The sequence below is a fragment of the Suncus etruscus genome, chromosome 16, assembly GCF_024139225.1.
Source record: "Suncus etruscus isolate mSunEtr1 chromosome 16, mSunEtr1.pri.cur, whole genome shotgun sequence".
Taxonomy (NCBI): domain Eukaryota; kingdom Metazoa; phylum Chordata; class Mammalia; order Eulipotyphla; family Soricidae; genus Suncus; species Suncus etruscus.
Window position 1 is genome coordinate 72,804,291 of NC_064863.1, and position 27,696 is coordinate 72,831,986.

The 27,696-nt window shown below is 41.8% G+C and overlaps 1 protein-coding gene across 1 annotated transcript in view; it reads left to right on the forward strand.

Annotated features, from left to right (window-relative positions):
• The window catches only part of GPAT3 (glycerol-3-phosphate acyltransferase 3), a 70,292-nt gene extending 51,604 nt beyond the window's left edge, over positions 1-18,688 (forward strand). The window contains exons 6-12 of the mRNA XM_049790265.1: positions 325-418; positions 3,103-3,218; positions 5,681-5,736; positions 7,385-7,470; positions 7,965-8,093; positions 9,036-9,115; positions 18,292-18,688. Coding sequence (XP_049646222.1) covers positions 325-418; positions 3,103-3,218; positions 5,681-5,736; positions 7,385-7,470; positions 7,965-8,093; positions 9,036-9,115; positions 18,292-18,403 — 673 coding nt within the window. The 3' untranslated portion in view covers positions 18,404-18,688. The remainder of the gene's footprint in view (positions 1-324; positions 419-3,102; positions 3,219-5,680; positions 5,737-7,384; positions 7,471-7,964; positions 8,094-9,035; positions 9,116-18,291) is intronic.
• Positions 18,689-27,696: the final 9,008 nt, after the last annotated feature.

Sequence of the window (27,696 nt, forward strand, 5' to 3'; positions counted from 1 at the left end):
TATCTCTCTGGCCCCTAGTTCCAATTTTTTTTTTTTTTTGCTTTTGAGCCACAATCAGCAATGCTTAGGGATACTCCTGGCTCTGCTCAGAAATTACTCTTGATGTGTATGAGGTGCCAGGGATCAAACCAGGGTTAACTGACTTGTGTGCACCCTAAATGGTTCCTCAAGTACCTCTAGGAGAGATTCTTGAGTGCAGAGATTTGCTCTACCCATACTATGACATTAAAATAAACAAAATAGGTGGGTCTATCTATGCCTCCTATTCTGCAAAACAAGGGCTCTTTTTCCAGATTTGTTATTGATCATTGTCTTTAATTGCAGGCAGCACCGACCCCAGAAGGGAGGCATTTGTGTTGCCAACCATACTTCCCCAATAGACGTTTTGATCTTGACTACAGATGGATGCTATGCTATGGTAGGAGCTACTCCTTGATAATTCTATAGAAGGCCCATGTGTAGTGGGGTTGTTTAACCTTTAGTTCAGCACGAAGTAGATGTTCATATCCATATCTGTGTGTGGCTCCATAGTTCAAGACAATTGAAAGGAGAGAGTGTGAGGAAGAGATAGACAGGCATAGAATGATCATATCCATTGGGGTATATAAAGAAATCAGATAGCATGGAGGTAAGGCGTTTGCCTTTCATGCAAGAGGTCATCGGTTCGAATCCCAGCGTCCCATATGGTCCCCCGTGCCTGCTAGGAGCAATTTCTGAGCATGGAGCCAGGAGTAACCCCTGAGCACTGCCGGGTGTGACCCAAAAAAAAACCACACACACAAAAAAAAAAAAGAAATATAGCAAGATAATAGTACACAAAGACAATAGAAATGAAGGCCAGGAGGACTGTCTTTAATAGATAGTTTGCTACAATGCAAGGAAGGAGGATAGGTTAGAAAAAACCACTATGACAATGATAGTTGGAAATGATCACTTTGGACAAGAACTGGGTGCTAAAAGGAGGTAATGTGATAAGCATGACTCCTCTTCAGTAACAGTATTGCAAGTCATGGTGCCAAAAAGAAAATAAAGGTATCTGCCATCAAGATAACTCTGGACATTGATAGATGGAAGTAGATACGAGTCAGTTTCATAGGTTAAATGCCTTTGGGGTATGATAGGGGGCAGGTGGTATGACATCAGAATGCAAATTGAAGGGGGCGGAGCAGGGAGAAGCTCAAAGGGCTGGAGGACATTCTATGACAGGTGGGAACCCAGAATTTGATCTCTGGAACTCCATGATTCCTGCACCTCCCACTGATGCAGTTACATGTAGCTCCCCGTTGCTGCACCTGAACAGAAACCATCAGTGACTGAGGTTCCTTGGGAATGGCCCAAGGAATTTCTTCTTCCCCATTCCCCATAAAATTCTGGCAATGTTTAATACCACTGGGAGACAATAGCATCTCTTTATTTGAATTAATTAATTTAAATTATTATGGCCATACCCAGCAGTACTCAGAGATCTCTCCTGGCATGCTCAGGGGACCATCTGGGATGCCAGGTTGGTTACATGCAAGGCAAATGCCCTACCTGTTATACTATCTCTCACGGCCCTAGCATCTCTTTAAAGCTGTTTAAATCCTTTATCTTCTCTTTAATTATAGTTTTCTTGAAAGCTATATGTGTGTGTGTGTATGTGTTTGTGTGTGTGTGTGTATCCTTTTAGGTCTGTGTATATAAGTAGTTTTAGGTTTATATATATATATATATATATATATATATATATATATATATATATAAACCTTTAGGCCTATGTATATATATCATTTTAGGTTTGTATATATATATATATATATACTTTTAGGTCTGATATATATATATATATATATATATATATATAGTAAAACTATAAGGTACATAGAGGAAACATCTATATATATATATAGTTTTAGGATTTTTTTTTATCATTTTGATTTGATTTTTTGTGCACAGTGTTAAAGAAAGGACTGAGTTAATTTTTTGCTTGTAGCTTTGTTTAACTTTTTTTGTTTGGTGTTTCCAGTATATTGCAGTCACTAATGGTGCTGCAATATCTAAATCTTGTGCCCACATATTTTGGGAGGTATATTTTCAGTGTAAACTTCTTGAAATTAGGATTTTGAGTGGATGAATAAAAGAGTGTATAGTTGATATAGTTTTGATAGGGGTTGCAGAATTTTCTTCTATAGGTGTTGTAATCTCACTATTCTAAGAAACATAAAAGTGGGGCCCTCTAAGGGGTCTCAGGTGTATTGTTGGTGTTAATAAAGGACAGAACTACATATCCAAGCCTAGAGTCACCAACAATGAAATCATGAGACCCAAACTTTAACAACCAAACTTAAAAAAGTACCTGTTATGCTGGCAAGCTGGTGTGGGGGTGGTGACATGAGATGGACTCTGGGAATTTTGGTGGAGAGATTGATGGAATTGGTCCTGAAACATTGTATGTCTATAACCCAACTATGAATAACATTGTAAGTCACAATGGTTTAAACAATGGTTTAAATAAAAAGCTTTAAAAAAGTTTCACATTGTTTTAGCTCAGAGCATATTGTCAACCTTTTGATCTGTGCCAATCTGATAGATGAGAAGTAATGTTTCATTGTAATTTAAATTTGCACTTTTTTTTTTACCTTGGCTAAATTAAAGAATGTCTACATTGTTAAGGTAAGGGATAGTGGGACTTGGAAAGAAAATAACAGTGAGTAGAGTGCTTGTATTGCTTTTGGCCAACTCAAGTTCAATCTTTTTTTTTTTCAATTTAAAAGATTTAATAAAAGTGGGTTCAATCCTTGGCATCCCATATGGGCCCCCCTCCAATCCCTGTCAGGGGTATGCAGGACTAGGAGTGAGCCCTGAGTATCACAGGGTGTGCCCCACCCTAAAAGAGTCGCCCCCCCCCCAAAAAAAAGCCAGAAGATAGTAGAGTAGCATAGCCATACCATTAAATAGGACTTTAAACACTCTAGTGAGTAGATGGCTTATCTTTTTATTTTATTTTATTTTTTTGAGTTGGGAATAGGAACCTGCTCATACTGAAAGCCAAGAAGGACAAAACAGAAGGATTCCTTTGGTAATATGTCCTAATGGTCTTTTGTTTATCTCTGTAACTTATAGGTGGGCCAGGTTCATGGTGGACTGATGGGAATTATTCAGAGAGCTATGGTCAAGGCTTGTCCCCATGTCTGGTTTGAACGCTCAGAAATGAAGGATCGACACCTAGTTACTAAGAGGTAAGAATCATTATTATCCAGTATTTGATGGGATCACATAGAAGTGGGTAAATCCTGTTTTTAAGCAAAGAAGGAAGAACATCACGAAGAATTAAAATGCAAGAATACATTTGTGATTTAGCTTTTTAAGATGAATCTTCTGACTTTAGGTTGATTTTATTTTATTATAGGTACTTGGTAAGCATGTACTTTGCCATCGAGTTATATTTTCAGATCTTCTGTTGGGGGAGATTTAACATTTTTTATTCTGGAGTCATAGTATGATATAAGATAGTATCAGTGGTCCTCAAACTACTGCCCGCAGGCCACATATTGTATTTGTTCCTGTTTTGTTTCTTCACTTCAAAATAAGATATTTGTAGTGTGCATAGGAATTTGTTCATAGTTTGGTTTTTACTATAGTCTGGCCGTCCAGTTGTCTGAGAGACAGTGAACTGGCCCCCTATTTAAAAAGTTTGAGGACCACTGAATTAGTTAGAAGGCTGCTATGTGGTTATAGTTGTGACTTGCGTGTACTCATCATGGTATTTCAAAGTTAAAATTGGATACCTTGAATGTCAATTGACAATTCTTTTTTGTTTGTTTGTTTGTTTGTTTTTGGGCCACACCCAGCGTTGCTCAGGGGTTACTCCTGGCTGTCTGCTCAGAAATAGCTCCTGGCAGGCACGGGGGACCATATGGGACACCGGGATTCGAACCAACCACCTTTGGTCCTGGATTGGCTGCTTGCAAGGCAAACGCCGTTGTGCTATCTCTCCGGGCCCTAATTGACAATTCTTTGCTGAATAGATTGATGATTATATTTTTGCAGAGTGATCTAATGGTCACTAGAAATACTGATGACTGGGATTCAGGGAAGAGAGAATTTGCCAGAAGCCTTTTCTGGAAAGCAAGTTTTGGCCAGAGATCTTAATTTAACAGAGGGTACTTTGGTCACTGAGGGCCATAATCTTAGGAGTGTAATAAAATGTACTTGTTGGAATCAGTATAAAGTGAGAACAATGACTCCTCAGTTTGAGATTATTTAGCAGTGGAATATGTGATCTTTCCATCTCAGCTTTAATATTTCTTTTAAGTATGGGGAATTGAGGGTTGTCTGCAGAGAGGATCGAAACCTGGAAGGGCCCATGTCATTCTCAGCTTTGTGTTGTATTTTATAGAAAGTTCATTTAAATTATGAGACATACAGGGCCAGCCATCTATATTCTTATTTTTCTTTTTTTTAGGGGGAGCACATTTGGTAGTGTTCAGGGCTCTGGGCTCAGGGATCACTCCAGGTTGGGGGTTGGTGGACCAAATGGAGTGTGAGGATTGAACCCGGGTGAGCTGCATAAAGGGCAAGCAGCCTACCTGCTGCACTTTTGCTCTGGTCCCTTGTTTTTGTGCCCCATACACACAGCAGAGCTCAAGGGTTAGTTCCAGTTCCATGCTTGGAGGTTGTTTTTAGTGGTGCTCAGAGGACCAAACAGTGCCTTGGCTTGAACCCAAGACTTCTGAGTGCAAAGCTTGTACTCCCTCTCACTAAAGTAGCTTCTTAGCCCAGCCAAAAATATAGCATTCTTATGATTTTCCATTTATGCTTTTATGGGGAACCTATCAATGGCTACTCTCAGCTCTCTGCATGTATGAAGCCTAGGTGCTAAGGACCAAACCTGGACCCCATATGCAGAGCACACATTCAGCCTTTTGAGCTATCTCTCTGGCCCTCTTGTTTTGTTTATTTGTTTGCTTTTGGGTCACACTTGAAGATGTTCAGGGGTTACTTCGGGCTTTGCCCTTAGGAAGCACTTTTGGCATTACTCAGGGGACTATATGGTATGCTGGGGTTTGATGCAGGGGATGAAAATCAGGTCAATCTGGACCTTTCAAGCAGGCCCTGAGTGCCAAAGCCTCTCCTATTGAATCTTGATCAGCTATATCAATACAGATGGATATGCTAGGTCTGAGGAGGAAGTGCTGGGTGGGGGGTACTGTAGGGCTGCCTCTGTGATAGTGGGGCAAGTGGGGGGCACACCCCTCACTACCATACTCCCTCTTAGCATTTGCATTTTTGTTTTTCAAATATATGGAGTTGGAGAAGGGCCCTGATTTCTTGAGCTTGTCTTGTGAGATTTTTTAGGCAGAGTAGATAGAAGGGTCTAGAGTCTCTCATTTTGAAATGAAAAAGTAGAAAAAGTGTGGGGGCTCTATGCCACCTACAGAAAGGGACCAGTTAGGGGCTGGAGAGATTGTACAGTGAGTAGGGTGTGGTTTCAATTCCTGGCAACCCATATGCTTCTCCAAGATAGCAGGGTGTGACCCAAAGATAAACAAACAAAAAGTAACTAGGAGAAAAGGATCAATTTGAACTTCTTTCCCCTTTCTTTTTGCTGCACAGTTTTATGTTTTAGTGTTTAAAAGTTTTATTATAAACTTTCCTAGTAGCAGAATGTAGAAATTTGATCTTTCATTTTTCTTGATAGACTAAAAGAACACATTGCTGATAAGAAAAAACTACCTATCTTGATCTTTCCTGAAGGTAAGAAGAGGTGTTATCTGCCAGGCACTTGAAACAATGGAGGAATTGGATTGTTCTAGAATTAGCATTACTCTTTTGGCTTTTGGTTTAATCATGACTTCAGGGCATGAGTGGCTGTTAGGAAAGAGAGAAGGATGGGAAAAGAAATCTTCTGGGGCCAGAGAGATAGCATGGAGGTGGGATGTTTGCCTTGAATGCAGGAGGACTGTGGTTTGAATAATTCACATTGATCATGATAAAAATGATTAAAAATATAAATAAATAAAAAGGGGCCAGAGAGATAGCATGGAGGTAAAACATTTGCCTTGCATGCAGAAGGTTGATGGTTCAAATCTCGGCGTCCCATATGGTCCCCGAGCCTGCCAGGAGTGACTTCTGAGCGTAGAGCCAGGAGAAACCCCTGAGCACAGCTGGGTGTGACCCAAGAACCAAAAGAAAAAAAAAAAAAAGAAATCTTTCCAAAGTTGAAAACTCAGTGCAGCTGTTCTCCAACAATTTTATGAAGTCAGTTCAATAAATATTGTTGAACTTATTTTGTCTGCAAACCATAACTTTAAATAAATGTGTATTGTGGTATTTTGGGGCTTCCCCCAAGTGGGACCTCTCAAGCTTTCCTTGGCCAAAAGGCTGATGGCTCAATGCAGGAGCCTGGGGATGCTGGACTGCTTCAACCTGAGGATGCAGAGACTCATGGCCACATCATCAGAACTGGAGGTTTCCAGGGCTGCACCCATGATACTCAGGGGGACCATGACAAGCGGTGGCAGGAACTGAATTGTTGTATTATCTCCCCGTCGCTCTTACTGTGATTTTTGTTTTGGTTTTTGGCTATACTTGGTTGTTGTTCAGTACTTAACTCTTGGCGGGGGTGGGGGTGGGCGCGACAATACCTGGCAGTGCTCAGGGGTTACTCCTGGCTCTGTGCTCAGAAATTACTCCTGGCAGGCTCAGGGGACCATATGATAGCAGGGATCAAACCCAGGTTGGCCTGGTTTAAGGCAAACATCCTACTCAGTAGGCTATTGCTCTGCTCCCCAGGGCTTCCTCTGGTGGGACTTGGGGACCATATGGGATGGCAAGGATCAAACCCAGGTCTTCTGCATGCAAGGCAAGCACCTTACCCACTTTTCCATCTTTCTGGTTTCTCTATTATGAAAAAGATGTCTTTGGTGGAGAGGCTTTTGGGCTGCACCTAGCAGTGCTCAGGGATTCACTTTTAGAGGTGCTTGGGAACTGTATGGTGTGTCTGGGATTAAACATGGATCAACTATGTAAAACAAGTGCCTTATTCACAGTCCTATCTCTCTGGCCCTGAAAAGTTCATTTTAAGGCTGGAAAATAGTACAGTTGTTAGGGCACTTGATTTGCACACACTGAGCTGGTTTGATCCCTCAGCCCACCGGGAGTAATTTCTGTACACAGAACTAGGAGTAGGCCCTGAATCAGGCTGGTTGTAGCCCCCAAATGAACAGGTAATCAAAGTCCATTTTGGTATGTGGTCAGGAATTAATTTGCAAAACGGCAGTAAAATGTTTGTACATTTGATCTGATGTGTATATTTTAGATGACGTATAGCAAAATAATTCCTTTTGGAAATTAAAACAATTGAGTGCTTTTTGAAATACACACATATCCCCTTTCCCTGTAGGAACCTGCATTAACAACACTTCTGTTATGATGTTTAAGAAGGGAAGCTTTGAAATTGGAGGAACCATTCATCCAGTTGCAATTAAGGTAAAGTGAAGAGTTCTCCTCTTTCCCCTACACCAAAAATAAACAGTGTCTCAGAAAGTTGTATTTGGACATAATTTTCATGTAAAAATTTTCAAGAAGTAGTAGAACATTTGGCCTCTTCTCAGAGTCATACCTTGAGCAGTTCTGCCAGATGGGCTCCCTGGACCCTCTTTGTTGTCTCTGAAGGGTATGACTTATGTCATATGCCAGGAATCTGAGTGCCGAGGACATAATGACAAACAAAACAGACTCTGTCCCCATTGTCACCCCACTTCCACTTATGTGTAGAGACTGAGTTATTTTAGCAGAGACATTGGCTGACTGGGTGGACTTCACTGAATCTGTCTATTATGTAGAGTGGCTTAAATTTCTGTGGTGTCTGAGCTACAGAAAGAAAGGAAGGTTTGTCCCTCCATCCTGAAAACACTCATATTGGGAGTTAGAGGTGCCCCTTTGATGATTAATTGAATATATTCTATTTTCTTTTTCCTCAGTATAATCCTCAGTTTGGGGATGCATTTTGGAACAGTAGCAAGTATAACATGGTCAGTTACCTGCTCCGAATGATGACCAGCTGGGCCATTGTCTGTGACGTGTGGTACATGCCCCCAATGACCCGAGAGGTAAGCCATGGAGAGCATTGCCCTTCCTGCTTTGGTCTCAAGCAATAAAGGGCATTGACCCCTCTCCCAAGACTCAGTGTATCTCCCTCCTTTTATATCAAGAAAAACAGTACTTCTTTTTCAGTTTCTAAGCAAAGGGGTCATTTTCAGGGCATGAAGGAAGACATTGAGTCAAATTATTCTCTTCTAATTAGATCACTTTAGATATTTGATGCTTTCGTTTCATTGCGCTTTCTCTTGGAATATATGGATTGCTTATACATTGGATAAGATTTAGAAGGAGTATAGTCAGAATATGTTCCTGGTAAAATATGTTCCTCTGAGCACAGAGCCAGGAGTAATCTCTGAGCACTGGAACAAACATTATTAAATAGTATATATGACTACATTTTTTTTTCTGGATGGGGGAGGCATACCTGATGATGTTCAAGGATTCCTCCTTGCTCTGTGCTCAGGGATCACTTTTGGTGGGGCAAAGAGGATCAGATGCAGTGTGCCAGAAAGAACCTGGATTAGTTTCCTTCAAGGTGCACTGTGTGTATTATCACTCCCCCAACAGTGCATTTATTTTTTTTTTGGGGGGGGCCACACCCAGCGGTGCTCAGGGGTTACTCCTGGTTATCTGCTCAGAAATAGCTCCTGGCAGGCACGGGGGGATCATATGGGACACCGGGATTCGAACCAACCACCTTTGGTCCTGAATAGGCTGCTTGCAAGGCAAACACCGCTGTGCTATCTCTCCGGGCCCAACAGTACATTTCTTGATAGAACAAATGTTGAAGAAGAACAAATGTTGGATATTTATTAAGACTGACTGAATGTACAACATATTTGAGCTTAAATGTGAATATATATTTAAAACAAGTAAAAACGAATCGGTAATATTTTGAGGCATTTATTTGAGAACTCACTACTCAGATATTCTTGTCAATTGTTTTCCAGGAAGGGGAAGATGCAGTTCAGTTTGCCAATAGAGTTAAGTCAGCAATTGCTGTACAAGGCGGATTGACGGAACTTCCATGGTAGGACATTTTTCAAAAGTATAAACTCTTTTCTTTTTCTTTGCCTTTTCTGTTTTCTTTTTTTTTTTTTTTTTGTTTGTTTGTTTTTGGGCCACACCCGGCGGTGCTCAGGGTTACTCCTGGCTGTCTGCTCAGAAATAGCTCCTGGCAGGCACGGGGGACCATATGGGACACCGGGATTCGAACCAACCACCTTTGGTCCTGGATCGGCTGCTTGCAAGGCAAACACCTCTGTGCTATCTCTCCGGGCCCTTTCTTTTCATTTGTCACATTAGTAGTACTCCTGGATCTTATTCCTGGATATTCACTCAGGGATCACTCTGACCCGGGTTCGACCCCAGCTGACCCAAGTTCAATCCCCAGAATACTATATGTTCTTCAAATTTGCCAGGAGTGATTCCTGAGCTCAGAGCCAAGAATAACCCCTGTGCATCACCAGGTGTAGGCCCAAAATAAAACAAAAACAAACAAATGATGACTTTTAGTTTCCTGACTGCCTCCTTAAAAGAGAAGACAGTAACCCCACTGCCTTTCTAGGTGTTCTTTAGAATTTACCAAGATGGTGTGGATTAGCATGTTAAAAAGTGTTTTCCTGGGGCTGGAGTGATGGCACAATGGTAGGACAATCGCTTTCCATACAGCCGACCCAGATTGGACCCAGGTTCAATTCCAGCATCCCATATGGTCCCCTGAGCCTACAGGAGTGATTTCTGAGCACAGAACCAGGAGTAACCTTTGGGTGCCGCTGGGTGTGGCCCCTCCCCAAACAAAACAGAACAAAATAACCAACAAAAAAAGTGTTTTCCTAGTTAAAGGGGAGCTTAAACTGGCTTTTATACATGGCTAATGGCCTCCATATGAACTAAGATCTGCTGATTTGTCAGAAGAGAATTGAGTAAAACAAAAACCCTGTAATTTCTTCAGTCTTCAGGGTCACCAAGTAGATGCCATTGAGTTATGGCCTTCTTTTACCTGCTTTCCTTTCTGTGCTACCCCCCAGTTCCCACCTCATACCCTGCCATCTTCTCTCAGTTGACCCTGAGTCTCCTGTTGTGGTCCCTGATTTATATGATTTTTCACCTGTGCCCTGCTTTGGAATATCCTGGGGTCTTGCAGGAGATCAGATGGCCCTTGAGAAATGATGCTTTCAAGTGCAGGCCTGAGCTGCAGGACTGATAAGAAATCTCTTTAGAGGGGCCGGGCGGTGGCGCTAGAGGTAAGGTGCCTGCCTTGCCTGTGCTAGCCTTGGACGGACCGCGGTTCGACCCCCCGGCGTCCCATATGGTCCCCCAAGCCAGGAGCGACTTCTGAGCGCATAGCCAGGAGTAACCCCTGAGCGTTACTGGGTGTGGCCCAAAAACAAACAAAACAATACAAACAAACAAACAAAAAAAATCTCTTTAGAATAGAAATCTCAAGGGTGAACGTTGCTGACTTCACATTTTGAAGTTTTTCTCTGGACCCCAGGAAAGGTGGGGTATCTGTCTTCTCATCTTTTTCTTTCTTAGATTGTACTATTTAGAATTTAGCTCCTTTGGATAAAGAGACCAGGGACCAGAGATGCAGCATCAAGGTACTTGCATCTCTTGTAGTAGCCATTGGTCCAATCCCTGACACTGCATGTCCTCTGAGCAATACCAGGAGTAATTCCTGATCACAAAGTTAGAGCAGCCCCTGAGTACAGCTGGGTCTAGTCTACCCACTTGCGCCTCACCTAATGCAAAAAAAAAAAAAAAGATGAAGATAATGAATTTTATGGCAACTGATAGCCTTGTTTCATGAAAATCACTACCATATCACTGGCCATTGGAAAATATGTGCACTGTAGTGTGTATTTAAGACTTCATGGTGGGGGCCGGCGAGGTGGCGCTAGAGGCAAGGTGTCTGCCTTGCAAGCGCTAGCCAAGGATCAGGACCACGGTTCAATCCCCCCGGGGGTCCCATATGGTCCCCCCCAAGCCAGGGGCAATTTCTGAGCGCTTAGCCAGGAGTAACCCCTGAGCATCAAACGGGTGTGGCCCGAAAAAAACAAAAAAACAAAATAAGACTTTATGGTGGACTATGCCTTGGATTTGACTTTAGAAACTGGAATTCTGGAGGCCAGTAGGTGGGTATTGTAGGTCAAATTCTGTCTTGAGTTTGCCAGCTAACCTATGATTTGCTTAACAGTGTCACTTGGTAAACATTTGTGCTTAGCTGGGTTAAAATTAAACAGATGCAACACAAAGTAAGGAAGTTCTCCATCTGTACTCTCCTAGGGGAGAAAGCTAATGTTTCAGATTAGGAGAGCAATAGTAGCCTCTGGGAATTTAGTCTCCTCCCAACTCTCCTATTGCTATTCCTTTGTATTGTCCAAAGAAGGAAAGACATGCAGCCTTCTCAGAACCCTGGCAGGCCTCCTTTCATTGCCCTGGAGGGAGTTCAGAGATTCATCTGCCCGCAGTACAGCAGTGCTACTTAATATTGGCATGACTAGGGGGTTTGTGTAACATAAAGTTCCATTGTTTTATTCTGAGTTAGTTTGGCCATATGGAAGGTTATAAGTACCTGTAGATACAGTACTTTGAATGGAAACATAGCTTATTGGGGATATATTTGAATAACATTGAACAAGCTCAAATGTCTTAAAGAATTTACCCATACATAGTAACCTTATCATTTTCTAGGGCTAGTTAAATTTTTGCCTCTTATTTTCTATTAAGATTTAGGTGAATTTGATAAAAACAAAAACAAAATCACAAGGGTATTTTGCCTTCTTGGAAGAAACAGATAAATCAGATTTTATAAAAAATTTTGTTAGGGGCTGGAGAGATAGCACGGTGGTAAGGCATTTGCCTTGCATGCAGCTGATTCAGTACAGAAGGTGGTTCAAATCCCAGCATCAGATATGGTACCCCTTGCCTGCCAGTAGTGACTTCTAGCACAGAGCCAGGAGTAACCCCTGAGCACTGCCTGGTGTGACCCAAAAACCAAAGGAAAAATAATTGTTTTTGAACTATACTTGGCTGTGTTCAGGGTTTACCCTGACTTAGTACTCAGAGATTACTCCTAAGAAGGCTTTAAGGACTCTAAATTGGCTGCTGGTGTTAGAAATCAAGTTGACCAAGTGCAAAGCAAGTGCCCTATCTGCTATACTATCTCCTAGCTCTCTCTCTTTCTATTTTTATTTTATTTTACTTTATTTTTATTTTGGTTTTTGGGCCACACCCAGCTGTGTTCAGGGGTTACTCCTGACTCTGTACTCAGAAATCGCTCCTGACTGACTCAGAGGATGATATGGAATGCCAGAAATTGAGTCCGGGTCTGTCCCAGGTTGGCTGCATGCAAGGCAAATGCCCTACTGCTGTATTTTTATTATATTTTTAATCATCTGATTAAACTGCTTTGTACTATTATATATATATATTATCTCCAACATTTTGCAACAACAAATAATACTATATAATCTTAAAAATTTAATCACCTTGAAATTACAAAGTTATTTATGTTTGGTTTTCAGGCATATGATGTCTATTTTGGGGGGGGGGTTGGGCCACACCCGGCGGTGCTCAGGATTTACTCCTGGCTGTTTGCTCAGAAATAGCTCCTGGCAGGCACGGGGGACCATATGGGACACCGGGATTTGAACCAACCACCTTAGGTCCTGGATCGGCTGCTTGCAAGGCAAACACCGCTGTGCTATCTCTCCGGGCCCCATATGATGTCTATTAATGCCTACCTCTCTTCACTAACTCCACTGCATTTGTCTCCCACCACCAGTCTTCCCTTATGAGGGCACTTTCTTTGTTTTCAGTTTTGCACTGTGGCTTTCAGTACGGTTGCTGATAAGATTAATAAATAATGCTCCCCACCTTTCTACATCTCCTTTTCCTAGTTGAGCACTTCCTTTCACAATAATTGTTGCTTCTTTCTTATCCTCTGTCCCCAGCCTCCTGAATACCAGTTCTCATGTCTTTTGTTTCTACTATCTTTGGGCATTCATTACTACATCATTTTGTTTCCTTATGTCCTACATATGTGAGAGATCATTTTGTGTTGATCTCTCTCCTTCTGACTAACTTCCTTCAGCATGATACTCTCCCAAGTTCCTCCATGTCGCAACCAGGTTGCATGGCTTTATCTTTCCTTATGGCCAAGTAATAGTCCATTGTGTATATGTACCCATAGTTTCTTTCTTCCTTCCTTCTTTCTTCCTTCCTTCCTTCCTTCCTTCCTTCCTTCCTTCCTTCCTTCCTTCCTTCTTTCTTTCTTTCTTTCTTTCTTTCTTTCTTTCTTTCTTTCTTTCTTTCTCTTTCTTTCTCTCTTTCTCTCTCTTTCTTTCTTTCTTTCTCTCTTTCTCTCTCTCTCTCTTTCTTTCTTTCTCTTTCTCTCTTTCTTCTTTCTCTCTTTCTCTCTCTCTCTCTTTCTCTCTCCCTTCCTTCCTTCCTTCCTTCCTTCCTTCCTTCCTTCCTTCCTTCCTTCCTTCCTTCCTTCCTTCCTTCCTTTCTTTCATTTTTGGCCATCTGGTGATGCTCAGGGGTTACTTACTCCTGGCTATGCGCTCAGAAATCGCTCCTGGGTTGGGGGACCATATGGGACGCAGGGGGATTGAACTGCGGTCAGGCCTTGGCTGGCGTGTGCAAGGCAGATGCCTTACTGCTTGCACCACAGGTCCGGCCTCTGTACCATAGTTTCTTTATCAAGTCATCTTTTCTTGAGTATGTGAGTTGTTTCTGAAAGGTCCGGAAGTCCTAATTTAGTTACCCGGCGCAGAGAAATGAAGAGGCTTATGAGTTCCAGCAGATGCTTTGAAAAAGTGCTTTAATACTGACCAGTCAAATGGCCAGGGTCAAAGTTCCCCCAGAATAGAAAGGGGATCAAAGACCTCGTGGGTTCCTCGTCACCCCCTTATATAGGATGGGAAGTGGGAGGGGAAGAAGAGTCCTTGAGGGCTGGACTTCCGCTACGATAACACCAATGATTCGTGAGGTAGGGGTAGAGGTGGGGCCGAGGCAGTGACGACTTCCTTAAGGGTGGGGCCAAAGCAGTGACAACTTCCCTAAAGGGCGGGGCACCCACCAAGGTTGGTGGGGGGGGGGCTGATTTCCCTTTTCATTTCCATACTGTGGATAGTGCATGCAAAGAACATATGAGTGCAAATGTCTTTTCTCTGTTTTGTATTTGAGCCCTTGGGGTACATTCCAGAAGTAGAGTTGTTGGGTCAAAAGGAAGCTCAATTCCTAGATATTTGTGAATGCCACATTGTTTTTCGAAAAGGCTGGAATAATTGACATTCCCACCACAGTAAATGGGAGTCCCTTTTCCCCTGCATCACCACCAGCATTGATTATTCTTTTTTTTTTGTTTGTTTTTGTTTTTGGGCCACACCCGTGACGCTCAGGGGTTACTCCTGGCTATGCGCTCAGAAGTCGCTCCTGGCTTGGGGGACCATATGGGACACTGGGGGATCGAACCGCGGTCCATCCAAGGCTAGCACAGGCAAGGCAGGCACCTTACCTCTAGCGCCACCGCCCGGCCCCCAGCATTGATTATTCTTGTTCTTTGTAATATACCAGTCTCTGTGGTGTGAGATGATGTATCATTATTTTTGATTTGCATCTCCCTAATAGGTTGTGATGCAGAGATTTTCATATGCATTTTTTCCATTTATATTTCTTCTTTTAGGAAGTTTTTATTAATATATTCTCCCCACTTTTGACTTGGGTTGGGTTTATTCTTTTTTTTTTATGGGTTGGGTATTTTTTCTTTTGAGTTTTGGAGTGGTGTTCAGGACTTACTCCTGGCTCTGTGCTCAGTGATCACTCTTAATGGGCTCAGAGGATCATATGGAATGCCAGGGATTGGACTCAGGATAGCTGCATGCAAGGAAGGTGCCCTACTAGCTGTACTATTGTTTGTTTTTCTTTTTTCTTTTTTTTTGTTTTTGGGCCACACCCGTTTGATGCTCAGGGATTACTCCTGGCTATACGCTCAGAGGTCACTCCTGGCTTGGGGGGACCATATGGGATGCCGGGGGATCGAACCGCAGTCCGTCCTACGCTAGCGCTTGCAAGGCAGACACCTTACCTCTAGCGCCACCTTCCCGGTCCCTGTTTTTCTTTTTTCTTATAAAGTTCTTCCAGTACCTTAAATATTTTTTCTTGACATGTGGGCTTTGTTATCCTGGTTATTGTTTCTTTGAGGTACAGAGGTTTCTTAATTTGATGCAGTCCCATTTGTTTTTCTTTGCTTTCATTTGCTTAGTCTGTAGTGTTTCATCCTTGAAGATGGCTTTAGCTTCAATGACCTGGAAAGTTCTACCTATATTTTTCTCTATTTACCTTATGGATTCAGGTCTGATATCAAGGCCTTTAATACATTTGATTTGACTTTTGTGCATGGCTTTAGAAAAAGATCTGAGTGCATTGTTTTGCATGTAGCTGACCAGTTTTTCAGCATCACTTGTTGAGGATGCTTTCCATGCTATATTTCATATATTTTTGCTCTTTTATCAAAGATTAATTGTTCATATACCTGAGGATCTGTCTTTGTATATTCCACTCTATTCCATTGATCTGAGGGTCTGTCTTTACTCTAGTGCTATGTTGTTTTAGTGATTATTGCTTTGCAGTATAGTTTGAAGTTGAAGAAAGTGATGCCTCCCATATTCTTTTTCCCAAGGATTTCTTTAGCTACTTAGTTGTGGGGTGGGGGTTATTGTTCGATGTAAACCTCATGAGTGTTTACTCTATTTTTTTGAAAAATATCATGATTATTCTTGATATTTACAGATATATATTGAAATATATATCATGGATATCCTTAGAGAGACTGCCTCGAATTTGTACAATACTCTGGGTTAGTTTTGCCATTTTGATGACATTAATCCATGAACAGGGACATGCTTCTATTTTGTGGTGTGTGTGTGTGTGTGTGTGTGTGTGTGTGTGTGTGTGTGTCCTCTCCTATTTCTTGTAAGTAGTGTTTTGTAATTTTCTTTATTTAGTTTTTTTAAAATCTCTTTAGTTAAACTGATTCTAAAGTACTGATTTTCTTTTTCTTTTTTTGGTTTTTGGGCCACACCCGGTGACGCTCAGGGGTTACTCCTGGCTATGCGCTCAGAAGTCGCTCCTGGCTTGGGGGACCATATGGGACGCCGGGGGATGGAATCGCGATCCGTCCTGTCCTAGGCTAGCGTAGGCAAGGCAGGCACCTTACCTCTAGCACCACTGCCCGGCGCCCCCCCCCTTTTTTTTAAGTACTTGATTTTCTTTCTTCTTTTTTGGGGTGGGAGTTTGGGGCCATACTGAGCAATTCTCAGGAGTTACTCCTGGATCAGCACTCAGGAATTTCTCCTGGAAGTGCTTGGGTGATCATATGGAATACCAGGGATCAAACCCAAGTCAGCCACATGAAAGGCAAGTGCCTTACCTACTCTACTATCTTCTGGCCCCCAAGATACTTGATTTTCTGAAGCCTAATTATAAATAGGATTAAAAAAAATCTCTTCTTGTTCATTATTTTTTAATAGGAAGGTCACAGACTTTTGTGCTTTACTTTTGTAACCTGACACTTGACTATATATAGGGACTTTTGTGTAGAGTCTTAAGGATTTTGTAAATATAATATCATGTCATTTGCAAACAGTGTCTTTTAAATATAGTATTCAATGTTAGTTATGGCAGACCTGAATAAATAAAGCTGAGTAAAGATTTTTTAAATAAAACATTGTATTATTTATACTTATATCAATTGACATAGCATAGATTTATGTGGCTGTAAGATTGACTACTCAGTTTGTGTAACTTTCAGAAGCATTGGACCTTGTCCAGTAATAGCTCCCTCTCACCCCACCACATAGGCCTCATTCCATGTCCTTCTACCAACCTCTCAGCCCATGTTCACCACCTGTCTTTCCCCTCTGGTTGCCACCATTCTGCTCTCAATATTTCTTTGGGTTTTTGATAGTTTTTTTTTTTTTTTTTTGAGTCATACCCTGTGGTGTTCAGGATTTACTTCTGGCTTTGTGCTCAGTATCGCTACTGGCAGGGTCAGGAAACCATAAGGTATACCAGGGTTCAAATCTGGATCAGCATGTGCATGGCAAATGCCCTATTCACTGTACTATTGCTCTGACCCTGATTTTGTTTTCGTTCTGTGAGTCTGCTTTCTTTCTTTCATTTTTTATATTTTTTTTAATTTTAATTTTATTTTGGTTTTTGGGTCACACCCAGCAGCACTCAAGGGTTACTCCTGGCTTTATGCTCAGAAATTACTCTGGGCAGGCTTGGGGGACCATATGGGATGCTGAGATTTGAACCACCAACTTTCTGCATGCAAGGCAAATATCTTACCTCTATGCTATCTCTCTGGCCCCTCTTTTTATATATATATATTTTATCATTTTTATCATGATTAATGCGAATTATAAGTCTTTCACAGTTATATTTAAGGTACAGAGTGGGGCCCGGGGAGATAGCACAGCGGTGTTTGCCTTGCAAGCAGTAGCTGATCCAGGACCTAAGGTGGTTGGTTCGAATCCCAATGTCCCATATGGTCCCCTGTGCCTGCCAGGAGCTATTTCTGAGCAAACAGCCAGGAGTAACCCCTGAGCATCACCGGGTGTGGCCCAAAAACCAAAAAAAAAAAAAAGGTACAGAGTGACAGTGATTTAGGGCTTTTCCCACCACCATTGTTGATCTCCCTCTGCCCCCGTTCCCAGCATGCTTTCCATACCTCTACCCTTTGTCCCCTGGACTGCTAGAGTAACAGGTCCCTTTTGTGGATAGCTTGTTGTAGATGGGGTCTCTTGATTCTGTTGTTGTTAACTTTGAGGTGGGTATTTGGATCTGATAATTTTTTCATTTTCATTCAATGTGAGACTGCTTGCCTGCTTTCTTTCTGATACAGTTCTCTAAGCATTCCCCTGAGGATATGATTTTACTTATTTATTACTAATGACATCTTATCCTATGAAAGCAATTAACTTATTGTAACCAAAAAAGAGAAAACTTGATTCTCTCTTCAAGTCACAGGGCACAGGAAATCAGTGGTTCTTTTTCCTATTAAATCAGTGTCCTTTGGTACTGTGCTGACCAATCTGATAAGTGCTGTGGCACCTCGCAGCTTTTATTAATAAGTAACCTCTTTACATCAGGACGGGCGTATCTTTTATTAATGTTCCTTTCTCTTTCCAGGGATGGAGGTTTAAAGAGAGCAAAGGTGAAGGACACGTTTAAGGAAGAGCAGCAGAAGAATTACAGCAAGATGATTGTGGGCAAAGGGTCTCTCAACTCAGTGTCGGACTAATCACCATCCTCTGCACACACACCCCTGGGGCTCCCAACAGTTTCCTCTTATCCTGGAACTGGAACATGCTGCTTTTTTTTTTTTCTTCTGGTGTGTTTGTTTGATGGGGTAGAGGCCTTGTTTGGTTTCACTTTTTTATTTAATTTTAAATAGTTAATCTTGTCTCCAGGATGATTACTCTACCTCTATGGTGAGGTGGACCCACTGGTACCTTTTCAGCTTTTGTTATTACTATTACACTAGCCCCATGAATTAGTAGGTAGTTTACTGAGTTTAAACAGATAATCTGCCTTTTGGAAAATGATTGTATTATTGTTAATGCAATGAAATATTTGCACAACAAAAGGTACTTCTCAAACATGTCTGTAGCCCGTTGTATTAGAAACTTAGTGACCTGGTAATTCTGAAAAAGCAACTGTGACATCAGCCTATCTTCTCATGATTACTTTTTTCTGTTTCTTTTTTTCTGCACTGCCTTCAATCCCTTCAACAGTGTGATGACTTGTAGTTCAAGGTTGCCATCATGGTTCCGTTTGTGCAGGGAGAAGACAAACAGAGGGCCAGAGAGTGAGTGCTTAGAAGGAAGCCCTGCTTTATGACCTGAAAGTTGAAAGGAAGCATTAGTATTAGTATTAGTCAGGGAAACCACATTTGGTAAGAGTAACCAAAGAAAAGTGTGTCTATTTTGTATTTATATATATGTATGTGTGTATACACATACATATATATGCATATATATGCCTACATATATGTAGGTAGCATGTGAATAAACACATTTCAGCCAGATAAAGCCTTTAATTTTCCTTTTTTTTAATGCTAAAGATCTCTACTGTCTCTCACCTACTGAATTGTTTGCAATTGTAACTACATTTTTTAACAGGAAAAGTCTTTTTTTACCACAGCAACAACAAATCATATTGATTATCTTGGGGGAGGCGTGACCAGATACACACCCTCCATCCCTTCTGGTTGATTTTGTTATGTTTCTGTTTCATAAACCAAAATAAGTGGCAAAATGGCCCCTTGGAAACTGAGCCTTAAATTTTTTTAAAGGAGAACAATGTTTTGCAACTCATGCAGCAATAGAAACGTCTGATAGCAATATGATGGCCATCATAAACTCTGAGAGTATTATATCTCCTGGTCTTCGTGTACAGAATGTGAAACTGTTTTACAGTGACTAAATAAAATCTATATTTCTAAATGCGCTTTGCTTGTTTGTCTCCTCACCTCTACCCCTTTCCGTTTTGAAGTTGAATTCTTTGTTCTGATGGACAAGCAAGGGTTGTTTACATTTGTTTTTGTTTTACTGCAGCAACATGCTTAGAGTCTATTCGACTGGAATATCTGGGAAATGAGAGCAGCCAGGAGTGGGTTTGATTTATTTTACCTTTTCATTTTTGCAACCTAGTTGTTCGACTTTGACCTGTGGCCTCCGCCTTGAGCAAAGTCACTGACCAGAGCTATTTTGCCAGTGAACTTTGGGTAATTACCTCTTCATTGATAAAGGTAGGCCAGGCCTTTATCAGCATACAGTCTTATCAATCTGGACAGGTCTGATCCCAAAGGAAAATTTTCACATAGCCCCTGCATGCTCACTATCCTGATTCTGACATTGTGCTTTCTTTCTCTTAGTTCTTGCTTTAAAATTTGTCTCCCCATCTCTTCCAAAATCACTTCTGTGGTGGGTAATTTTGTTGTTGTTTGGGGGGATGCTACACTGATGGTATTGGGGTTTATTTCCTGCTCTGTGCTGACCTCATGGGAGGTGTTTAGGAAACCAACTCTTAAGGTTATGTGTATGATCTTAACCAAAATTCAGTAAATCAAAGGTGATTTATTTTTTTCTCCTATCCTTTCTTACCCATCTCCCCCCGGTAACAGGAGGTACCGTTAAAGGGTAGGGGAGAAAGCAGAGTTTTTGGAGATATAGAGCTGGGCCTGCTGATATAGTGGTCAGGTATGGAGACTGCCAGGCCTTAGCAGGAAGGGAGCAGACTTCACCTCCCATTCCAAAAGGCACCAGAGATGTCCCATCTGCTTTCTTAATTTCATGTCTAGAAAAGAGCCCAAGATAGCCTGAGAGCAGGAAATGTGCTCTGCCTTGATCCACTAAATTGTTTGAGATGCTTCTGCTTCTGAGAAATTGCTAGGTAGTGGAATGTCTGGAAGAGAAGAACTGAAGCAGTCATGTCATTAAATGGAATAGGAGACAGATTTCTTTATGAAGTGAGTGAACTAAATATTCTCTTGAGAAACTCTGAAAATTATATTGATTTTATTTTTTTGGTGGGGTGGGGAGGACACTTCTGGCAATGCACAGATTTATTTTTGGCTCTGCAATCAGGAATCATTCCTGGAAGGGCTCAGGGTCATATGGGGTGCTGAGAATCGAACCTAGGTTAGATACATAAAAGGCTAGCACCCTACACATATTTCTTGACCCTATATCGACTTAAGGTACATCTTTGTTGATGATAAAAACCAATTAGAAGGAGCCAGAGCAATGGTACAAGAGGTAGTGCTGTATTATTTTGCTTTGCAAAATAAAATCAGGATCAGGTTAGAATTACTATATTTTCAACTTACTTTCTCCTTATTTTGCTTTTTTGGGTTACACCTGGTGGTGCTCAAAGCTAACTCTAGGCTTTATGCTCAGAGATCTTTCCAGGGGGGGCATATACAGAGCCATGATTAAACTAGTTTCAGCCATATGCAAGGCAATTGCCTTTCCCACTGGTATAGGAAATGCCCAAGTCAGCTTTAGAAAGCATTGTTCAAAAACTTATCATCTTGTCACTAGCTCACCCCTGGCAATGCTTAGGGACTACTCTTAGTTCAGCGCTCAGTGATCACCCTAATGGTGCCCAGGCCTTGGAAATCAAATCAGAGTCTCCTGTATGCAAAGCATATGCTCAGACAATACAGTCACCTGCCTGGCCCTAAGCTTTTAAACTTCCAAAATGGAGAGATTGGTTTAGACGGTATTTGTCCTGGGACTCCAGACTGCGCAAGTCAGGAATCTCTCCTGTAGGACCACCTTCCAGTGGAGAAAACTTCTGCTACCCAATAGCAGGAGTTATAAAGCTCCCTTCTCTAGCCTTTCTTTTGTCCCAGGCACTAAGTGCTTTGGGCCTATGGAGGAGTCATTAGGACCAGCAGTAGGTAGGGGAGACATTTAAATACACTGTAGAGGCTGAGTAAGTACTTCCTGATCAAGGTAGGGAAAGAGGAGGTGAGTGATTTCTTATTCACTCTTCTCTCCCTGTCCCTCACTTTGCAAGAACAGAAGCAACAAATCAAAGTCAAACCCATAGAGGAGGGGGTGGTGCGGAGTCATAGTTCTGGTTGTGCTTGGAGCTTTTTTTTTTTTTACTCCCCAAGTCTTTCTCACCACTCGCCATTGTCATTTCTCTGCTGGGCTATTGAGAGAATCTTCTGACTCATCCCTCTTTGTCTCTGACTTTTCAATAGTAGGAAAGTAAGTGTGATCTTTATTTTTTTTTAATTTATTTTACTTTATTTTTAATTCTGAGCCACACCCAGCAGCACTAAGGGCTTACTCCTGTCCCTGCACTAAGGTATCACTTTGGTGGTGCTCAGGGAACTATATGAGATGCTGATGATTGAACACAGGTTGGTTTGTGCAAGGCTAACACCCTACCTGATATACTATCTCTCCAGTACCCATAACTTTTTTATTTGTTTATTTGTTTTTGTTTAGTTCTGTGCCCATACCTAGCACTTTACTCCTGGCTTTAAGCTCAGAGATCATTCTTTGTTGACTTGGGAGAATCATACAGATGTTGTGGCTCAAACTTGGGTTGGTCACAAATACCCTTCGTCTTTTAACACCAAGTTTGATCATTTAAAACCCTAAATTAAATGTTGTTACATCCACCAAGAAGATTTTCCTCCAATCCCACTGAACCTTGATTCCACTGAGCGTAACAGCATGACATTCAGAATCCTCAATCCTGAGGGGATTGACAGTCAGTCCTCGGCCTCTCTCTTGTCTGATTGCCATCATTTTGCTGCCAACTCTTCTTCCCCTGGGACACTGCATTTTTCACTCTTTTAAGTAAAACTTTTCTGGGCAGGAGAAGTAGGACAGGAGCTAAGGTGCTTGTCTTGGACACAACAGACCTAAATTTAATCCCTGGCACTGTATATGATCCTCCAAACACTGCCAAGAGTGAGTCCAGAGCTGAGAGTAATCCCTGGGATTACCAGACATGACTCAGACTTCCAACCTCCAAAAAAAAAAAAATAAATAAATCTCAAAATTTCCTGACTAAGGGGTCCTGGTGTTTGCTGTTTTGATTAGTATCATCTCCTGAATATTTTCAAGGCACAAGCCCCACTTTACTGTATTGCTTGAATTAACCCATATCCCAGGCATGCCAGTCCTGAGCCATCATCCCAGTCCTCCCATTACCCTTGTGTCTATTCACAAGAGGTTTTCCTTGGCATCTCCCTTAGAATAGCAACTGCCACTCTCTGTCCTCTCTTAAAAATAACTATCCGTTCACTGGTTCTGGGCTTGGAGGTTGGTACTGAGTATCAAACTTGGAGCAACATACTTTCCAGGCATGTGCTCTTTAGCCTAATCCCTCTGCCTCATTCCTCGATGGTTTGTTTGTTTGTTTATTTGTTGGGGACACACACAGAAATTCTCAGGAATTACTTCTGTCTCTGCACCCAGGAATCACTCCTGATGGTACTTGGGAGACCAGACCCAGGTGGTCACAAGCAAGGCAAATGCCGTATCACTCCAGCCCATGAATGTATTTTCATTGCACTAATTTCCAAATATTCTCTTTAATGCACCGCTCACCACACTTTTAGTTTGATTAATATTGCCAAATGAATGAGTACATTTGTGCTCATTTCTCAATCCTTACCTAACTTGTATAAATGAACATTTTGAAAATTAGAGACCAACAATTTGGGGGAAGGTATGTTCCTTAATTTGGATGTGTCTGGTGTTTTCTCATGATTAGATCCAAGTTCTTCTTCTTTAGGAGAATAACAGAAAGTAACAGAGATAGGGAGACAGAGAGACAGAGACAGAGACAGAGAAATCCTCCTCATCACTAATAGTGGCAATGTGAACTAATTCAATATTTTTGTGTTTGTTTATTTTTGGGCCACACCAGTGTTCATTTTGGCTCTGCACTCAGGAACCACTCCTGGTAGTGCTTGAGAGACCTTATGGAATGTGGGGGATTGAACCAGGGTCAGCCATGTGCAAGGTAAGCACCTTACCTATTCTTTTTTTTTGGTTTTTGGGCCACACCCAGTGATGCCCAAGGGTTACTCCTGGCTATGTGCTCAGAAATCGCTCCTGGCTTGAGGGACCTTATGGGACGCTGGGAGATCCACATCTGTCTAGGCTAGCATGGGCAAGGCAGTTGCCTTACTACTTGTGGCGCCACTGCTCTGGCCCCCTTACCTACTTTTTTGGAAAACAATATGGTACCTGAATGTAAGGGGTTGGGGAAGAGAGGGCTCTTTAAGAAGCAGTTCATTTCTGCTTAAATCTGTGTTAGTCACAGTTAGTATTCATTTCTCATTAAATACTAGGAAGGTGAATCTTAGACTTTATAAAAGAGAAGTACGTTGGCTAGTTCTTTGAAACTGTTTTCTCTCCATCCTGTCTTCTATTTATAGACTTTCTCCTTCCTTTAGTATTGCCCTATTCTTGAATGCTCAAGGCTAGTTCAAGTCAGCTTCTATTTTTAACATTCCATGAGGTAGTTTTGGATCAGAATCATGGGCCTTGGCTGTACAAGTCACTCAGCTAATAGACATGGTAATCACTGAAGTAATGTCTGCATCAAATTTTTTTTAAGTGTAGCATTTCCCAGTGGATATGTGAATTCTTTTTTTTTTCTTTTTTTTTTCTTTTTTTGGTTTTTGAACCACACCCGGCAGTGCTCAGGGGTTACTCCTGGCTGTCTGCTCAGAAATAGCTCCTGGCAGGCACGGGGGACCATATGGGACACTGGGATTAGAACCAACCACCTTTGGTCCTAGATCGGCTGCTTGCAAGGCAAACGCTGCTGTGCTATCTCTCCGGGCCCGGATATGCGAATTCTTAAGAGATTTCTTTTGGACCAAGGCACAGGATTTCCCAGTTCTGCTTTTACTTCTTCTTAAAGTAATCTCATCAAATAACTGCTTATGTCACTAGAAAAAAATTCAATCTCATGACACTAACCAAATTTCAAATTTCAACTTTTGTTTTTGGTTTTTGAGCCACACCCGGTCATACTCAGGGGTTACTCCTTGCTAAGCGCTCAGAAATTGCTCCTGGCACGGGAACCATATGGGACGCCAGGATCGAACCCAGGTCTGTCCTGGGTCAGCCGCGTACAAGGTAAATGCCCTACTGCTGTGCTATTGCTCTGGCCCCTTAACATCTTTTTTGTTGGGGGGGGGTGTTTCACATCTGGCAGCGTTCATAGTTTACTCCTGGCTCTGCACTCAGAAATAGCACCTGATAGGTTCTGGGGACCATATGGGATGCCGTGATTCTAACCACCATCTGTCCTAGATCGGCTGTATGCCAGGCAAACGCCCTACCACTCTGCTCTATCTCCAGCCCCACAACATCTTTCTTTTTAAAAAAAAAAAAAAAACCATTGACCATACTCAAGAACTATTCGTGTGCCTCAGGGGACCATATGTAGTGCTGGGGATCAAATCTGGGTTGATTGTGTACAAGGAAAGCACCCTACCTCTTGTATTATCTGTCCAGCTCTCAATTTCAGCTTTTACTAAAAAGGTAGATAATGCCACATTAGCATTTTTAAAAAGAACAATAAATGGAAAATTACTACTTGACTCTAGGATTTATACTTCTTTACATTCTTTTTTTTTTTTTTTTTTTGGTTTTTGGACCACACCCATTTGACGCTCAGGGGTTACTCCTGGCTATGCGCTCAGAAATTGCCCCTGGCTTGGGGGGACCATATGGGACGCCGGGGGATCGAACTGCGGTCTGTCCTATGCTAGCGCTTGCAAGGTAGACACCTTACCTCTAGCGCCACCTTCCCGGCCCCTTCTTTACATTCTTTTTTTTTTTTTTTTTTTTTTTTGGGCCACACCCGGTGACGCTCAGGGGTTACTCCTGGCTATGTGCTCAGAAGTCGCTCCTGGCTTGGGGGACCATATGGGATGCCGGGGGATCGAACCGCGGTCCTGTCCAAGGCTAGCGCAGGTAAGGCAGGCACCTTACCTCTTGCGCCACCGCCCGGCCCTTCTTTACATTCTTAAGAAATCCCAATTAAGGGGCCAGAGACATATCATGGAGGTAAGGCATTTGCTTTGCATGCAGAAGGACAGTGGTTCGAATCTCGGCATCCCATATGGTCCCCCGAGCCTGCCAGGAGCGATTTCTGAGTGTAGAGCCAGGAGTAACCCCTGAGTGTTGCTGCGTGGGATTCAAAAACCAAAAAAAAAAAGAAATCCTGGTTAAGATTTTGTTTTCCTATAATATATTTATATTTATGGATGAAATGAACAGAATGAACCTTTTGGTGACACTTCAAAATACTTTGTCAAAATACATCAGGTTGTCTATAGCCCAAATTTTTGAACAAATAGTTGAGGGACATTTATTCATTTACTCATGGGTCTCTGAAAGAGTACATTTCCTGAGAGCCTTTAGAGTTAGCAGGAACACATGCTTATTTTTTTTAGTGTTTGATGCCTCTTCCATCTTGGTCAACCTCAGGTCTTCTGTTATGGTGGGAGAGGCTAAGGTTGCCTGAGCATATTTCTCTTTTCTTGGTCCAGAGGTCCCCAAGCTTTTGATTCAATTAGGAGGCCTGAGTGAGGCTTTGAGTTCTAGATTTCGGCTAAGGATTTTCCTTAGGATGAGGCATGAGAGGAGGTAGAGATACAAAAAGTCCCTTTGTTGGTGAATATGTAAAGATGGTAGGTGTTGTGAGACTGGAGAGATAGTACAGTGAGCAGGGTGCATGCTTCGTATGCATCCAAACTGGGTTTGATTCCCAGATGGTCTCCCTAAGTCCTGCCAGGTGTGAATCCTGAGCACAGAGCCAGAAATAAGCCCTAGCACAGCTGGGCCTGGGCCCCACACCAGAAGTACAACAGATTAATGTTTCAAGACTCCTGTAACTTGGTATACCGGTATATCCTCAATGGAATTCCACTTTGTTGTAGAATATTCTCCTATTAAAAATTGTTAAAAAAATATCCTCACTAAATGCCTACAGATATAAATATGGAGTGAATGTATTGATTTTTAGCTCCCTTTGAAATTTAAACAGATTTGTTCAAAGTCACTCTAAGTGAATGAGGGGGTGGGGTGGGAATGGAACTTTTGATTCCTTGTTCAGTATAATTTTACAGCACCATACTAGGTATTCAGGTGTGTGGGGCAGAAGAGGTTGCAGGAAGACTTGTTTCTTTAAATATGAGCAGATTAGAACAAGAATTCAGTCTGTCTCTGTGGAGTTGAATCCAATACATCGCTCTTCAGAGCTGTGTTTGTGGTTGAGTACATTGAAAGGAAGCTTTGCATGCCTTATCTACATATATTTTAATTAGTTTAAGAGATTGATTATATTTATTTTGAGGTGATTCTTGAAATATTTTCCTTGTGTGTAATAGAAGTTTCTCTTGGCAGTTAATTTAGTTACATATGTTGTCAGTGAAATTTCCCACATGGTTGCATGAAACATTTATCTTCTCCAGATGGTCTATGTAAAACCTAGTTGTTTCTTCAAATAAATTTATAGTTATGACAAATATGTTCTCTCTAGACCTAGATGACAGTCTTTCTTGGGAGAAGAAACGCTTTCCTATAATTAAAAAGTGGGAAACGGCCTCAGCAGTTCTAAAGCTAAAACTTGTTACCTCTTTTTCTTTCTTCTTTTATATTTTATTTTTTTGGTTTTTGGATCACGCCCGGCAGCGCTCAGGGGTTACTCCTGGTTCTACGCACAGAAATCGCTCCTGGCAGGCTCGGGGGACCATATGGGATGCCAGAATTCGAACCACCGACTTTCTGCATGCAACGCCTTACCTCCATGCTATCTCTCCGGCCCCTATTTTTTTTTTTTTTTAATTTGGGCTACATACCAGGAATCAAACTTCCCCCAGGGGGAGGCTCTAATACCACTCTGCCATCAACTTTCACCAAGGTAGATTCATATGACACCATGACTATGAGAAACAGCAACAACTTGATCAAACAGCAGATTGCCCTACCACACCACCTAATGGTGAGATAAATCAGAAGACCTTTCATCCAAGAACCT